Source organism: Amphimedon queenslandica, unplaced genomic scaffold (genome assembly GCF_000090795.2).
Source record: "Amphimedon queenslandica unplaced genomic scaffold, v1.1 AMPQUscaffold_13508, whole genome shotgun sequence".
Lineage (NCBI taxonomy): Eukaryota > Metazoa > Porifera > Demospongiae > Haplosclerida > Niphatidae > Amphimedon > Amphimedon queenslandica.
The window spans coordinates 63,539-79,034 of NW_003546256.1; the positions used below are offsets into that span (position 1 = coordinate 63,539).

A 15,496-nucleotide genomic window follows, 5' to 3' on the forward strand; every position below is an offset into this window, starting at 1 on the left:
TCTGGAATCATCTCTATTGTATTCATGGTATGAATTAACAAGAGGAAGGGAGGGCCGGGTTGGGAGAGGATGTGCCAACATTCATGGTCTCATTTTACCATAGCCACTTCCTGCCTGTGTCATCAATATAACAAGAGAGCCACCTGCCAGCCCAGCAGCGTCGACCTTTCTCGTTAGATCTAGACTAGGGCGACTCCCATTTACTTATAGAAGTGTTACTTGGCGTTTCACTTACTCTCTCTCTCTCTGTATATTGTATTCCGAGGGTTCTCTGATAAGTGGAAAGGGAGAAGGCGAGTTTGTCTGTTGAGGTGTAATATTTTCACTTGTAGTTGACTGGACTTGGCTCTCTCTTTCTCTATTTTTGGTTAGTTGTAATGTACTAATCCTCATCTCTATCTCTCTTTATTATCCTTTTCTTTCCCTCTTACCTCCTCTTTGATTTTTCTCTCTCTTTCCCTCACTTTCTCACCTCCTTTCCCTCTCCTGAACAGGATCTATTCCTACCGTGCAGGTGAAGAAGAGGAAAGAATCAAGAGACAGTGTTATATTTATCTCCACAAAGACCTCTCCATCACTTGCCATACTTGAGTATTGTATATAAATAATTAGTAGATCTACTCTTGGCATTATGGATGAGCAATCACCAAATGACAAGACCTCAGAGGCTTCTGCCCTCACTCCAGCCTCCAGTGACAAAAGGTTTGGGCTTACTCAAGTCCAGTTGACTCAGATTATGGATTTCGGTGACAAGAGTGGAATGAAGAAAGTGGATCAGTATGGAGGGATAGATGACATAGCCCGTCACTTAAAGACAAATCTTACAGATGGACTCCCGGTGAACGAGGCTGATCACGAGGAAAGGAAAAGGGAATTTGGTGTCAATTATATAGAACCAGTTCCTCCCAAGTCATTCTTGGCTCTGATGTATGATGCCATCCAAGACAAGATACTACTTATATTGCTATGTAAGAGTTTTAGTTTCACTTTTAAATTATTCTTCATCTCTCTCTCTCTCTCTCTCTCTCTCTCCTCTCTAGTGTGTGCCATAATATCGATTGGGTTAAGTGTGGGTATCGCTGAGCATGAGAGAAGCACTGCCTGGTTTGAGGGTTTTGCCATATTCCTCGCCGTTGTGATCGTCGTCTTGGTAACAGCAATCAATGACTACACTAAAGAGCAACAGTTCAGGGACTTGCAGAAGAAACTGGAAAGCACTTCAAAGTAAGAAATGAAAAGTGTAACCATAGAATGTGGCAATTACTGTAACACTTCCTGTAATTAGGCATACATGTGACTGTATTGTGTACATTTATATTTAAAGTGCAATTAGTGTGTGTCCTAAACTATCTTTTATCACTCATATGTGACCTTTTATGTAGTAAAATATTAGAAAGAGGAGAGAGAGAGAGAGAGAGAGAGAGAGAGAGAGAGAGAGAGAGAGAGAGAGAGAGAGAGATGTAGACAATACATATATATGTCACTTGTAATAACTAACTTGCAATTAATTTTTATCAACATTTCCTTTTTTAAAGGTATACCGTTATCCGTGAGTCTGAGAGATTCGAGATCAATGCTGCTGATATAATAGTCGGCGACATTATAGAGTTCAAGTATGGTAACGCCTTTCCCTGTGACGGTCTCTTGATCCGCGGGAACGACGTGAGCATCTCAGAGTCGGCACTAACTGGAGAGACTGAAAACATACGCAAGAGACCTGACAAGGACCCTTTCCTTTATGCCGGTACACAGGTAAGACACTTGTGCATGCATTGACATGGGACATACACATCTGATGTGTCCTGGTAAGTAAATGTTCCCATTATGGAGTATGTTTACAATGATCTTTCAGTTGAAATAGTATGTGTCACTGATATTATAACACCAGAAATCCTTTAATTTGCTTTGATTGAAATAGTTGCACGTTAATACATGTAAGCGTAACTGTGAAGTTTTGATTGAAAATAAATAAAATTTAGTGATGCTTGACTGATACATCCATCACTATAGCAACTTAAAGTGTCATTATTTTCATAATGCAACTAATGTATGCATGTATATCTCTCCCATTTTGTGGGTGTCCTCATATTTATTTAGCAACTGCAAATGACATTTGTGTATGTGTATAATTAAGATAGAGGAAGAATAACATTTATCATATATTTTACATGTATGTACATGTACATGTACATGTATGTATGAAGACAGGAAGTGCCATGCACTTATTACATTTATGTGATATATCATATTTGGAGTTCATGTATTGTGCTCAAAGATAAAGAGCTCGAGCATATGGATGTGTGAGAGAGAGGGGGGGATGAGGGAAGGGGAGAAAGACACTAAAGTAAGATTTACACGTGACTCGTTGAAGAAGAGGCACATGCATACATGTAATTAATGTTACTCTACACAGTCGGTGACACTAGTCAGGGTGAGTGGGATAAAGTAGCACTACTATTCATTTGCTGGCTCACTGTGTATCTGCTAGTCTGGTATTTCCTGTTTAGGGAGCAGACTGTTATTTTACTACCTTCTCATGACAGGATATGGGAATAGGATGTTATGCTAATTGCTAAAATAGTGAGAGTGAAGAGAGAGAAGCTCTGTTCCTATGAGATCACCATCTAATTGCTGGTTTCCTCTATGCCTCTCTCTTTCTCTGCCTCTCTCATCTCCTGTAGAATGTAATTGTAATTGTAGTCTCCAGCTGTCTTGATTGTTCTTATAAACATTAACACTAAGATTCTAAGAACTTTTGTGGGTCACCATAGTGATAATGAATACTTCCGCTTTGATAAAATCGCATGTAAATGAATGTAAAAATGTATGTAATGCGTTATGAGCGACTGGAAAATTTACATTATAAGCAGCAGCAGTGAGCAGCGTATGTGTCACTGTCTCTGTGTCAGGTGTGTGTTTGTACTAACTGTTCCCATGCACATTGTTATTCACGTCCTTCATGGGTACAAGATTATATTCACACTGTCTGCTGTCTGCACATGTACATTGTGTTCCTCTTCCTGTATCACATTTTTACAGCCATTGCTATGATTCCAGTTGTAGTGTAGAGTGTATGTACACATACATGTACATTAGGTAGTGTGTCTGGGACGTGCATGTATGCATGTATATGATTAAATTGTATCTCTCTCTCTCTCTCTCTCTCTCTCTCTCTCTCTCTCTCTCTCTCTCTCTCTCTCTCTCTCTCTCTCTCTCTCTCTCCTTTCTCACAGGTAATGGAAGGCACTGGTACAATGTTGGTGATAGCTGTAGGCATTCACTCACAACAAGGCATAATATTTACTTTAATGTCCAAGCAAGCTGAAGAGGAAGTTGGTAAGCTATATTGCCTATGCCCATGCCACATGTGTATATACACTAGCTGGCCTTTTGATCTCTAACTTCTCTTTTCATGACATCATGATAATGCATCAAACCTATTCTTCCTTCCTTTTCCTGCTTTGTACTATACTCACTCTCTCATTCTTTCCTGCTTCACTACATGCTTCCTTCTTCCTCTCCTCTTCTTAATTCTTCTCTGTCTCTCTCTTTCTCTCTCTCCTCTCTTTCTCTCTCTTCGCTCTCCCTCTCTCCTCTCTCTCTATTAGGTATCATCACAGCTGCTTTTAGGAAGATAACTGGCCCGTGTGTACGTGCATACAGAAATCGTACGAATCCTCAAGATGAAGAAGTGAAACCAGTCAAAGTAGAAATAAAAGTAAATATGATGATGATGATAATTATGCTCACACGCACTTGATGTTGTACACATTGATTTGGCAAAATTATTTGGCAATTGAAAAGTCACCAAGTTTTATTGAAATCTCCATATAAGCAGTGGCATTGTACAATATGTATGATGTATAGGTACATGTGGTGGTACATGTGCATGTATGTACAATATATTATTCTGCTTGTGTCTGTCTGTCTGGAAGAGTCCCTTTGACTCTCAACCTCTTTTCTTTTCCCTTCACTTTTCTTTTTCTTTCCTCTCTATTGTTTTTGTAAATACAGTGTACATCTCATGTGTTTAAAAATGTGTGAATAGTCAATCCATCCATATAATCCATGCTTGTATATACGACATACTTCACTGATTCTGTTTCATGGCTCTTTATGTGCATGTACATGATACATACAGTATGTGCATCTATTATTAATGTTTTCAGTTGCATAATGGCCTCTTCCTATTTAACTTGAAGATATAAGGATTGTTTTGTGTACCTTCATTAATAGTATTTATAAACTTTGTGTCACTAATAGGCAGTGCCTGTTCCAATAGTGACCCCTTCTCTCTCTCACCCCCTCTCTTTCTCCTCCCCTCTCTCTCTCTCTCCTGTTTCTTTCTTTCTCATTCTACCATATCCTTTTGTACATTTAATGGACTGTATACACACATGCACATGTGTACGTGGTTCTTATTATAATAACGATCATTATTTTCAGGAAATACCACCAAGAGGAGCAGAAGAGATGCAAGAAGAGGAAGAGGAATTGGAAGAGTTGAGCTGTTGTCAGAAAATTCTGCATCCCAAGACTGCCATGAAGAACCGAAGAGCAAGGAAAGAGAAGAAAAGGAGGGAACAGCAAAAAGGTTAGTGTAGAGCATTATTAATTGTAGTTACACCGAAATCTTTTAATTAGAGTACAACCATTCTACACGTGCATGCACGCGATTTTTTTAATTTTTTTTATTTTTAGGCGAGACATCACACGGGAGTGTACTCCAGAAGAAACTCACTAAGCTGGCTCTACAGATTGGATACTTTGGCATGGCCGCCGCTATTCTTGCTATAGTTGTCACTTCACTGAAGTTTGCTATTGAAGAGTATGGCATCAAGGGACGAGGTGCGATGAAGACCGACGCCCTCCAGTTCCTCCTCTTCTTCATTAATGGGGTGACTGTCATCGTCGTGGCCGTTCCCGAGGGTCTCCCACTTGCAGTGACCATAGCTCTAGCCTTCTCTGTCAAGAAGATGCTCAAGGATAATAATCTCGTTCGTCACCTTCACTCGTGCGAGACAATGGGTAACGCCACGACCATCTGCTCGGATAAGACCGGGACTCTGACGACCAATAGAATGACAGTTGTGGATAGCTATGTGGCACAGATGAGGTATAACGGTAACACTCCCACTGCAGAGAACTTCCCCCCTCCAGTCCTGGAAGTATTGCAACAGAATATCGCTATCAATAGCAATTACTCGTCTTCACTACAGCAGGTGCGTGGGCTTTTGTTTTTTTGTCATTATTATTGTTATTGTTATTGCTATTATCGTTGTTGTTGTTTATGTATTTTGTGCCTTTTTCAACTTCCATATTTTAAAGGTACATGTACATGTACATGTATGTGCTTGTACAAGTACAACTTTCTTTGCTTAACATTGCGTACATGGTATAAGCTGGTACACATGTTAAATTGATTTTATTTCGATTTATAAAATTCTCAAGAGATTTGATGTCAGTCCTAAGTTGTGAGGCATAATTTCCGTTTGATGTAGACATTTCTCTTTTGGGATTAGAAATACTAATACACACATTGTACTCATTAATAGCATGTACATGTACATGCATCACACTTGTTTTGTATGCATGTACATATACATGTACATGTATGTAACTATGTACATGTCATCTCTTTCTTTTATTTTATTTATTTTCTTTATGTAGCCTGAATCTGCTGCTGCCAATGATGATGGTTTGCTTAGCAAAGTGTCTAGTTTCTTTTCTCGTCGTAAAAGAAAGATTGGTGCTGAAGCCAAAGAGAGTGAAACTAAGAAACCACTAACTGTCAATGAATTAAAAAGTAAATAATCCTAACATGTAATTAAAAATTGAATATAAGTGACCTAGACTATAGTTGTATTTTTATGTTTTAATGCTAGTATGCATGTACAAATGCATGTACGTACATGTACATATATAAATGTCTGTTTTTTTAGGTCTGGTAAGAGGAGAAGGTGGTAAATTGGTGAATCAGGTTGGTAATTCAACCGAATGTGCTTTACTTGGTAAGCAACTAGTATCATATGCATGTACATCATCATCATCATTATTATTATTATTATTATTATTATTATTCCAGGCTACTTAATTGAATTGGGTATCCACTATGATCCGATACGCGAGGTTTACCCAAAGGAGTGTTTCGTTAAACAGTTCACTTTTAACTCAAAAAGAAAGAGCATGAGTACCGTCATACCACTCCCTGATGGCAAAGGATTCAGATTGTTGACAAAAGGAGCTTCTGAGATTGTCCTCAATAAATGTGACAAAATAATGACTGCCACTGGAGAGGTAAGAGAGAAACTACATGTAGTACTGTATGTATAGAAATTGTTTTATATTTAACTATTATACTTTCATGTATCATTGTGCCTTTTTTGTCTTCAGATTGTTCCGCTTACAGATGACATGTCTTCACATGTTAATTCTAATGTGGTGCGTAACATGGCTTCAGGAGCATTACGTACCATCTGCCTAGCCTACAGGTACAGTAGATCTTGTGTTTAACTGCATGTACGTGTATTCATTATGTGCATGTACATGTATTATTGATTTAATGCCAATTATATCTTTAGGGATTTCACAATGGAAGAAGTAACTGCTCCAAAGTCCAATGTTGAACAGGGCCAGGGGCTTGAGATTGTTAATTTAAGCGAGTCAGTGGAGCCGCCTGTTTTTGACTGGGACGATGAGGATAATGTCGTCTCGGGACTGACCTGTATTGCTATTGTCGGAATTGAAGATCCTGTCAGAGACGAGGTGGGTCTGATTGATAAGTGTCTGTGTGTGGTAATGGTTTATAGTTGTGTTAACTTGTGTGGAATTTCTTCAATTTAATTTGCATGTACATACAGAAATTATTTACTATTTTTCCTTTTTGTGATGCATACATACAGTACATGTATGTACGTGTATATGGCACTCCACAACAACATTTCGCATAAGAATATTAATTTTTATTATTATTTTTTAAATTTTATTTTAGGTCCCTGAGAGCATATTAAAGTGTCAGAGAGCTGGTATAACAGTCCGTATGGTTACTGGTGATAATGTTGAGACTGCAAAGAGTATAGCAGAGAAGTGTGGGATCATCCCTAAAGGAAACAAAGGACTCCTTGTACTTGATGGACCGACTTTTAGAAAGAGAGTAATGACAGTCACAGAAGATGGAAAAGAAGTGGTAAGCTGTACATGTACATGTACAGTGCACTTGTATCATTAGTTTACAGTGTACACTGGTTTGATTGACATTAATTTCTCTTCATATATCATCTCCACCAAAGTTTATTCTCTTACTAACTGTTCATGTTCATGTACCTTGTCTTAACTCTCTCTTTTCTCTAATTTCTTCCCCCCCCCCTCTCTCTCTCTCTCTCTCCATTAGGTTAATCAAGAGATGCTTGACAAAATATGGCCCAGATTGCGTGTTTTGGCAAGATCTTCACCACAAGATAAACACACTCTGGTCAACGGTATCATACAGTCCCGCGTCAACAAGAGCCGAGAGGTTGTGGCTGTCACTGGTGATGGAACTAACGATGGACCTGCTCTTAAATGTGCCGATGTTGGGTTTGCTATGGTAAAGACATGAGCACATGTTTATTAATATATCTCTCTCTGATGATATTTTGTCTCCCTTTCTCTCTCATTTTTAGGGTATTGCTGGTACAGACGTTGCTAAAGAAGCTTGTGACATTATCCTAACAGACGATAACTTTACGAGTATCGTCCAAGCCGTTAAATGGGGACGCAACGTCTACGATGCCATTTCAAAGTTCCTTCAGTTCCAACTGACGGTCAATGTGGTAGCCGTTACCTTAGTACTCATTGGCTCCTTTACTATCGGAGACACTCCACTCCGTGCCATACAGCTCCTCTGGGTTAACATTGTCATGGATACTTTTGCCAGTCTTGCTCTTGCTACTGAAGCACCTACCGATGCATTGCTAAAGAGAAAACCGTACGGTCGCAAGAAGCCTCTAATATCTCGTCGAATGTGGTTATTCATCATCGGACACTCCTTCTACCAGCTGGTGGTTCTTAACGTCCTCCTCTTTGCCGGGCCAGAGCTATTTGATATCGATCACACCCAGTCTGCAAGTGAAAATTATTTTGCCGAGCCCACCGAACACTTTACAATGATATTCAATTCGTTTGTCTTCATGCAAATATTCAATGAGTTTAACGCTCGTAGGATCCACGGAGAACAAAACGTTTTCGCTAACATACACACCAACTGGATATTCCTTGGCATCATGTTTGGCCAAGTTATTTGTCAGGTACATGTAGTTCCATATAGAAACACTGAAATGTACATGTACATGTTCAGGTTATGTCATGAAGTTTTTTGCCTGTAGTTGTGGATATGCATGTACATGTACATGTATGTTTATGCTACAATGTACAATAATGGAATTGTTTTATAAACTGAATGCCAATCCTGATTAATTTCATTAAATATGTAATAAGACATGTACAGTATATGACATTCTGTAATTTTCAGTCATTAAATAATATTATAATTATACTTCATTATACAGATCTTATTCATTGTTGTCCCCGGCCTGAATGATAGAATATTCAAAGCTACATCACTTTCATTTGATCTGTGGATGTGGTGCATCTTCTTTGGTTCATTTGAGCTTGTTTGGGGTCAAATACTCACACTAATACCAGTAGAGAGGTTCCCTGCTATACGACTACCTTGGAGGAAAAAGAGTGACGACCAACAAGGTAGCAAATGAATTATTTTGTTGGAAGAATTTGTGTAAAAAAATACTGATTCATTAAGACTCCCCTCCTTTATCATGGCAAACTCTCACTTAATTATAGTATACATATATGGTTTTGTTTTTCTGAAAATTAGGACAAATGTTGCGTTTAATAATGGTACGTTGCATGTCTTGTTTCAAGAAACGGGATTCATGTGATATGTCTGTAACTCGTGTTTTATGTGTGTCTCATGTTTCAGGAACTCATTTGAATGTAATCAATAATGATATCATATTTCAAAAGTCTACTATCATTATACACTTGTTGCTATCACTAAGACTGCACAAGCAATGATAAAAGGTGCATCTCCTTTGTCCAGACAATGCTGTTGTTCTCAGTTCTTTAAGTTCTTAGTTTTTACAGGAGAGATATATGTTTTAGACTCTGCAAAAGACTGATAAGCAGTGTCCATGCATGTACTTACTAGTTAAGCTCCCAGATAATGATTGATGAATGAGTTAGTATCAGGACGCATGTTAGCACCTTAAGCCAGTATAAGGCTATCATCCAGTGCTCCGTAAATCCCTGTATCATGTAGTTTACAGGCAAATGTGTCAAAAGACCAATACTGGGCTAAGGTGTGAAAAGCACAATACTATCATAAAGACGTGTTTTGTGTTGCTGTGTAAACCCAGCTGTGTAGTCCAAACTCAGACAGATAAAAGCGCCCATCTGTGAAGTCCATTCATAAAGCAAAAGCATATCTTGTTTCTTCCTCAGCTGCGTAAATTTCCCCCATCAGCATCGTGTGTGATCCTTATGTATCGTAAATGAATGGCATGTATAATTGTGTTGTTTTTGTACTAACTTGTACTTTTCTAGTTAAATGATTATGCTTTATGGTGTTTTTGAAAATATTACGTCCTTTTCAATGCCAGTATTTACAAATATGCATGTATGTTTTATTAATGTTTTGCACTGAAACTGTACAAAAAGGACATGTATGTGTACATGATAAAAGTTTTCAATTGGAAATTATCAATACATGTACATGTAGATAAGTTGCCTTAAAATTCAAAATTTTTAAAGTTCCACCAAAATCTGGCCAAAGTCCCTGTACTATTGTACAGGGTCATTGTTTAGAAAGTTTGAGCTGATTCCGATCAAAATTTTATGTTAAATTTCAAATAATAATTGACCTCTTGTCTGTTAAGTTTGTGAAACCCTAATAGTATAACTGCATTCATTTCTTCCTATAAACAATTCTTTCACATTCCTTTTTTTTCCCTCAGATGAAAATGATTATGACATTGGTCTCGATTCTTATGACGCTAACAGAGCTCGTCTTCTGTGGGCCAAATCACTGAGCCGTCTCAGGACACAGGTGAGTTTGCTGTACAGCCCGTATACATGTACATGTAGTTTAATGTAATTGCGTATTTTATATTTCATTTCTTTTAGATTCGTGTCGTCAATGCATTCAAGTCAGGATTGGAGTCAAACGATCAGCTCCTTCTGTCCCAACTCCCCCATTACACACTCACACCAAAATCCTCTCGCTACAATGCTGGAGATAATCCTGTTTTCAAGGACAGCAAAGAAACGGAAGTGTAGTGAGGAAAGAGCTAGATAGAAAAACTAATGATGTGAAGTGTAGAGCTTATGATTATTATTATTATTATTATTAATTGTTATTGCCAAAGACATTTAGGAACTTAATTCTTCATAAAGCTATACTGTTGTTGACTTATTATTATTATTATTATTATTATTATTATTATTATTATTATTATTATTATTATTATTATTATTATTATTATTGTTGTTATTATTATTAGTTGTTGTTGTTGTTGTTGTTGTTGTTTTATGTGTTTTGCTATTATTATGCTAACATTTTACTCGTGGATGTCTTTTATGTGTATGCTTTATGAGTTATGACAATATATTATAATAATTAAGCTACAACACAATACTTGTTACATTTTCTTAGGCCCCTCATGTACATGTACAGCACAACCCTCTTATGAATGCTTGTTTGCGTTTATAAACACCACTGCATTAGCTGAAATTGATCGCATCAGCATAGACATGATTCCCACATGTTGACACGGCTTGTGTCCTTAACCCAATAATGCGTCTTAATGTTAATGGCCCTATACATATCATGCTTCACTCTAATAATAGAATTTTGACTGTACACGAGATTACTTGTGACTAAGGAAGATATGTTAAGACTTAGAGCGTTCGATAATCATTTTGTTAGACAAGAGTTTCAATGTCTGCCCACAAAAGCTCCAAGCTTATATAAAGACGTGGCAAAGGAGATAGAGGCTGTACTAAATTTTTCAGGAATCATGAATCCTAAACTTGGAATCGTCTTACTTTTTATTACTTTCCTTTCTTTCTCAGCAGCTGCTACTTTAGAGAGGGTCCTTCGAACCTCTGGTACTCCTCCTCAGCCTCCATACCACCATCACCAGGGCTCAAGTGCTGGGGTTAAGTATGGAAGTGGCTATGGATCATATTACCATCCACGTATGTACATAGTACATTATACATTAAAACTCTTATTATATGTTACTGTAGGAGCTAAGTGTCCAAAGCTTAGTGCTCCAGTTGGTGGTAAAGTGAATGTTACTGGTCAATATCTTGGACACAAAGCTATCTATTCCTGCAATAAAGGATATGTATTGGTTGGATTTCACATTCGGTTGTGCATAGGCAATGGAACTTGGTCTGGAATGGCACCAATCTGCAAACGTGAGTCGCTTCTTTAATATTGTATTGTTCATTAATGTCATCCTTTAGGTGTCAATTGTGGTCCATTGCCTCACATTGCTAATGGAGCTGTATCTATACATCCTGATACTAGATTGGGTAGTACTGCTACATACACTTGCAACAGTGGATACAAACTAGTTGGTAATGACACAAGGACTTGTCTAGCTAATGGAAAATGGTCTGGACAAGAACCAGTTTGTAGACGTAAGTAAAAGCAAATTTAAAAGCAGATTATAGTATATCTTTATATCTAATAGCTGTTGACTGTGGAGACTTGGACAACCCTATGAATGGATGGGTTCATATTTCACCTAATACACTGTTTGGAGGTCAAGCATTGTACAGGTGTAAACTAGGATATGAACTTAGCTCTGATGTTGTAAGGACTTGCCAAGCTAGTGGCCAGTGGAGTGGCTCTGCCCCTACTTGTGACCGTAAGATAATTCATATTACATATAGCATACAATTTATATTCTATTTTATACTATAGCAATTGACTGCGGTGATCAACCAACTTCTGATCCTAATGGCCAGATTGAGTCAACTGAAGGAACTTCTCTTGGAGATAAAACCACTTACTCATGTAATACTGGATACTTCCTTGTTGGCAGTGCTACCATTTATTGTCAGAATGATAAAACTTATTCTGATGATGCTCCTACATGTGAACGTAAACCAATGCCAGTATAATTACATACATGAATTAATAAAACATTTCTTAGGTATTGATTGTGGTGATTTGCCTGACATTGCTAATGGGGAGGTATCAATTGCTCCTGATACAATGTTAGGTAGTAATGCTACCTACTCATGTGATGATGGATATACACTACAAGGAAGCTCAATGAGAATGTGTCAAGCTAATGGGGAGTGGTCTGGATCTCAACCAACCTGTGCCCGTAAGCTTAAGAAGCTTTGAAACATATTTTTATTCAGTTTTTAGCTGTTGATTGTGGAGACTTGGATGACCCTAAAAATGGATGGGTTCATATTTCACCTAATACACTGTTGGGAGGTCAAGCATTGTACAGGTGTAAACTAGGATATGAACTTAGCTCTGATGTTGTAAGGACTTGCCAAGCTAGTGGCCAGTGGAGTGGCTCTGCCCCTACTTGTGACCGTAAGTCAAGTTGACCTTGTTGTAGCTAATTACTGGTGTATTGTTTGCTAATAGCAATTGATTGTGGCCCTCAACCCGAACCTGATCCTAATGGTTCAATTAAAGCCACTCAAGGAACTTCCCTCAGAAATCAAACTGCTTATCAATGCAATGCTGGATACACACTTGAAGGATCAGAGACTATTTACTGTCAGAATGACGGAACATATTCTGATAAGGCTCCTACATGTCAACGTAAGCAAAATACTGCTCATAATAATAATTACTATTTAGCATGACAATAACCTTTTAGGTATTGATTGTGGTGACCTATCAGACATTGCTAATGGGGAGGTATCAATTGCTCCTGATACAATGTTAGGTAGTAATGCTACCTACTCATGTAATGATGGGTATACACTACAAGGAGACAGTGTGAGGACATGCCAGGCCAGTGGCCAGTGGTCAGGATCTGAACCAACTTGTACTCGTAAGTAACTTTTTATTCATGTACTTATTGATTATCAATTATTTCAATACTCAGCTGTTGATTGTGGAGACTTGGATAACCCTGAAAATGGATGGGTTCATATTTCACCCAATACACTGTTAGGAGGTCAAGCATTGTACAGGTGTAAACTAGGATATGAACTTAGCTCTGATGTTGTAAGGACTTGCCAAGCTAGTGGCCAGTGGAGTGGCTCTGCTCCTACTTGTGACCGTAAGCTAATTCCGTTACATATAGCCTACAATTTGTATTATATAGCAATTGACTGCGGTGATCAACCAACTTCTGATCCTAATGGCCAGATTGAGTCAACTGAAGGAACTTCTCTTGGAGATAAAACCACTTACTCATGTAATACTGGATACTTCCTTGTTGGCAGTGCTACCATTTATTGTCAAAATGATAAAACTTATTCTGATGATGCTCCTACATGTCAACGTAAGAACTAGACCTTACATTCTTCAAGCCACTTCATTATATTTGTATTTCATTAGCTGTTGATTGTGGTGCCCCTGATCCAGCAGATCCTAATGGTTCAATGCAATTCAATGCTACCACTCTTGGAAGCACAGTTGTCTACTCATGTAATGCTGGCTATACACTTGTTGGAAATCCTATATCTGCCTGTCAACCAAATGGAAAATATTCCAGTGAAGCTCCTATCTGTCAACGTATGCTGTTTCCTTTAATTTGAGACTTGTTTATTATAATTATATTCTTTAGCTATTGACTGTGGCACACTTAAGAAACCAGCTAATGGTGGAGTGACCTTTTATCCAGGGACCACCTTCCCCTCAACTGCTACCTTCCAGTGCAGACCAGGGTTTAAACTGGTAGGAAGCAGTACACGCAGCTGCATGGCTGATGGAGAATGGTCAGGAATGCAACCTGTTTGTCAAAGTAATGAAAAATTATAATTAGATCTAGCAGGATATCATAATTGAGTTTTCATTCCAGAAATCCAATGCCCAAAATTAAAACCGCCACGATTTGGCAAGATTTATACCTCAGGACGACACCCAGGTGCCTATGTTGTGTACCACTGCAGCTACGGGTATAGGTTGAATGGTAGTCGACGCAGGGTATGCCTTCACACTGGCCACTGGAGTGGGTCTGATCGCGACTGTGTTAAAAGTGATCACTATGGAGGGCCAGTCAAGAGTCACGGTTCATATTATGATGACTAATGATATTAATTTCATTTTACATCCCATAATTTATTTTGTAATATGAGAATAAGCATTATTATAAATCAGAAAATGGAAGCATTCATTGCAATACAAGTGGCCATAGAATTGCCAAGAAAGCAACTTTTAAATACAAATATTTTCCCACAGAATCATAAACTCAGGCTCTCTGTTTATTATAGCATTATGACTTACCTAAATGATGTTTTACTGAGTAACAAGCAAGAAACATAAGATAGACGTATCTAATCAAGACTCCGATGAAGTTTTGACTACTGTAGTAATATGCCACAGTCTAAACTAACTGTCTTCTCTATTAATTATTTCTTAGACTTTTAACTATGTCATGGCTATCACAAGTGGGTGCAGTAAACTTTGTGAATACCCTATTTTAATGGAAGACCAAATATTGAAAACATAATTCAAAGAGAAAAGTATATAAAAGGCAAGGAAGATGAACAGAGAGTCACCTACAGAAAGGAACAGAATCTCTTTCATAATGAAGGTATTATTTGCAAGTCTTGTACTCATTGCAATTTTTGGAGCAACATTTGCTCAAGAATCTCATGGTGATGGATATGTTAGAGGAAGACCATATGGACAAGGACCATATGGAAGACCTTCACATGAACGATCTTATTCACGAGAACACAGTGTAAAACAAGGTAGTGGCTATCATTCTGGATATCCACCATGTAAGCTATGTCAAATTTAATCAGTAAATGTATCAATTTTTGTTTATTCTAGACAAGGTTGTGTGCCCTAAGCTTTCTGACCCTAAGGATGGTAGTGTGAAAGTCAGTGGCCGTTATCCTGGACAGAAAGCTACCTATTCCTGTAATGAAGGATTCCAATTGGTTGGATTTGCTACAAGATCATGCTCACGTAGTGGTAAATGGTCAGGAGAAGCACCAATCTGCAAACGTGAGTTATTACCACTAGAATAATATAATGTTATAATGTCATCATTTAGGTGTCAATTGTGGTCCATTGCCTCACATTGCTAATGGAGCTGTATCTATACATCCTGATACTAGATTGGGTAGTACTGCTACATACACTTGCAACAGTGGATACAAATTAGTTGGTGATGATACAAGGACTTGTCTAGCTACCAAAAAGTGGTCAGGACAAGAACCAAGTTGCATGCGTAAGATATACCAACAGGAAAAATAAGTATTTTTATATTTTTATATTATGCTA

At 38.0% G+C, this 15,496-nt stretch overlaps 2 protein-coding genes across 4 annotated transcripts in view; both read left to right on the forward strand.

Annotated features, from left to right (window-relative positions):
* Positions 1-156: 156 nt before the first annotated feature.
* LOC100639471 (plasma membrane calcium-transporting ATPase 2) lies at positions 157-10,688 on the forward strand. Its single transcript, XM_020008025.1, has 19 exons — positions 157-367; positions 495-968; positions 1,041-1,224; positions 1,536-1,752; positions 3,234-3,336; positions 3,609-3,718; positions 4,447-4,594; positions 4,702-5,222; positions 5,671-5,806; positions 5,943-6,011; positions 6,086-6,297; positions 6,394-6,491; positions 6,582-6,765; positions 6,992-7,186; positions 7,391-7,585; positions 7,662-8,285; positions 8,547-8,739; positions 10,011-10,102; positions 10,180-10,688. The coding sequence occupies exons 2-19, from the start codon at positions 632-634 to the stop codon at positions 10,330-10,332; spliced, it is 3,771 nt and encodes a 1,256-aa protein (XP_019863584.1). The 5' UTR covers positions 157-367; positions 495-631; the 3' UTR covers positions 10,333-10,688.
* A 369-nt stretch (positions 10,689-11,057) lies between these two features.
* Positions 11,058-15,496, forward strand: part of LOC100639596 (sushi, von Willebrand factor type A, EGF and pentraxin domain-containing protein 1-like) — a 6,126-nt gene continuing 1,687 nt past the window's right edge. Inside the window, exons 1-11 of one of the 3 annotated variants that reach the window (XM_020008098.1) lie at positions 11,058-11,253; positions 11,305-11,478; positions 11,527-11,703; positions 11,757-11,933; positions 11,990-12,169; positions 12,443-12,619; positions 12,674-12,853; positions 12,912-13,088; positions 13,143-13,319; positions 13,365-13,544; positions 13,601-13,639. In XM_020008098.1, the coding sequence (XP_019863657.1) occupies positions 11,073-11,253; positions 11,305-11,478; positions 11,527-11,703; positions 11,757-11,933; positions 11,990-12,169; positions 12,443-12,619; positions 12,674-12,853; positions 12,912-13,088; positions 13,143-13,319; positions 13,365-13,544; positions 13,601-13,639 (1,819 nt within the window). In that variant the 5' untranslated portion in view covers positions 11,058-11,072. The remainder of the gene's footprint in view (positions 11,254-11,304; positions 11,479-11,526; positions 11,704-11,756; positions 11,934-11,989; positions 12,170-12,442; positions 12,620-12,673; positions 12,854-12,911; positions 13,089-13,142; positions 13,320-13,364; positions 13,545-13,600; positions 13,640-15,496) is intronic. The other 2 variants (XM_020008093.1, XM_020008103.1) reach the window with 2 other exon arrangements.

Excerpts from the sequence above, each read along its gene's own strand:
- LOC100639471 (XM_020008025.1), top strand. The coding sequence starts at position 632 with ATGGATGAGCAATCACCAAATGACAAGACCTCAGAGGCTTCTGCCCTC. Across the intron at positions 3,719-4,446 it reads CAGTCAAAGTAGAAATAAAA|GAAATACCACCAAGAGGAGC; the intron begins GTAAATATGATG and ends CATTATTTTCAG. Across the intron at positions 5,807-5,942 it reads AACTGTCAATGAATTAAAAA|GTCTGGTAAGAGGAGAAGGT; the intron begins GTAAATAATCCT and ends CTGTTTTTTTAG.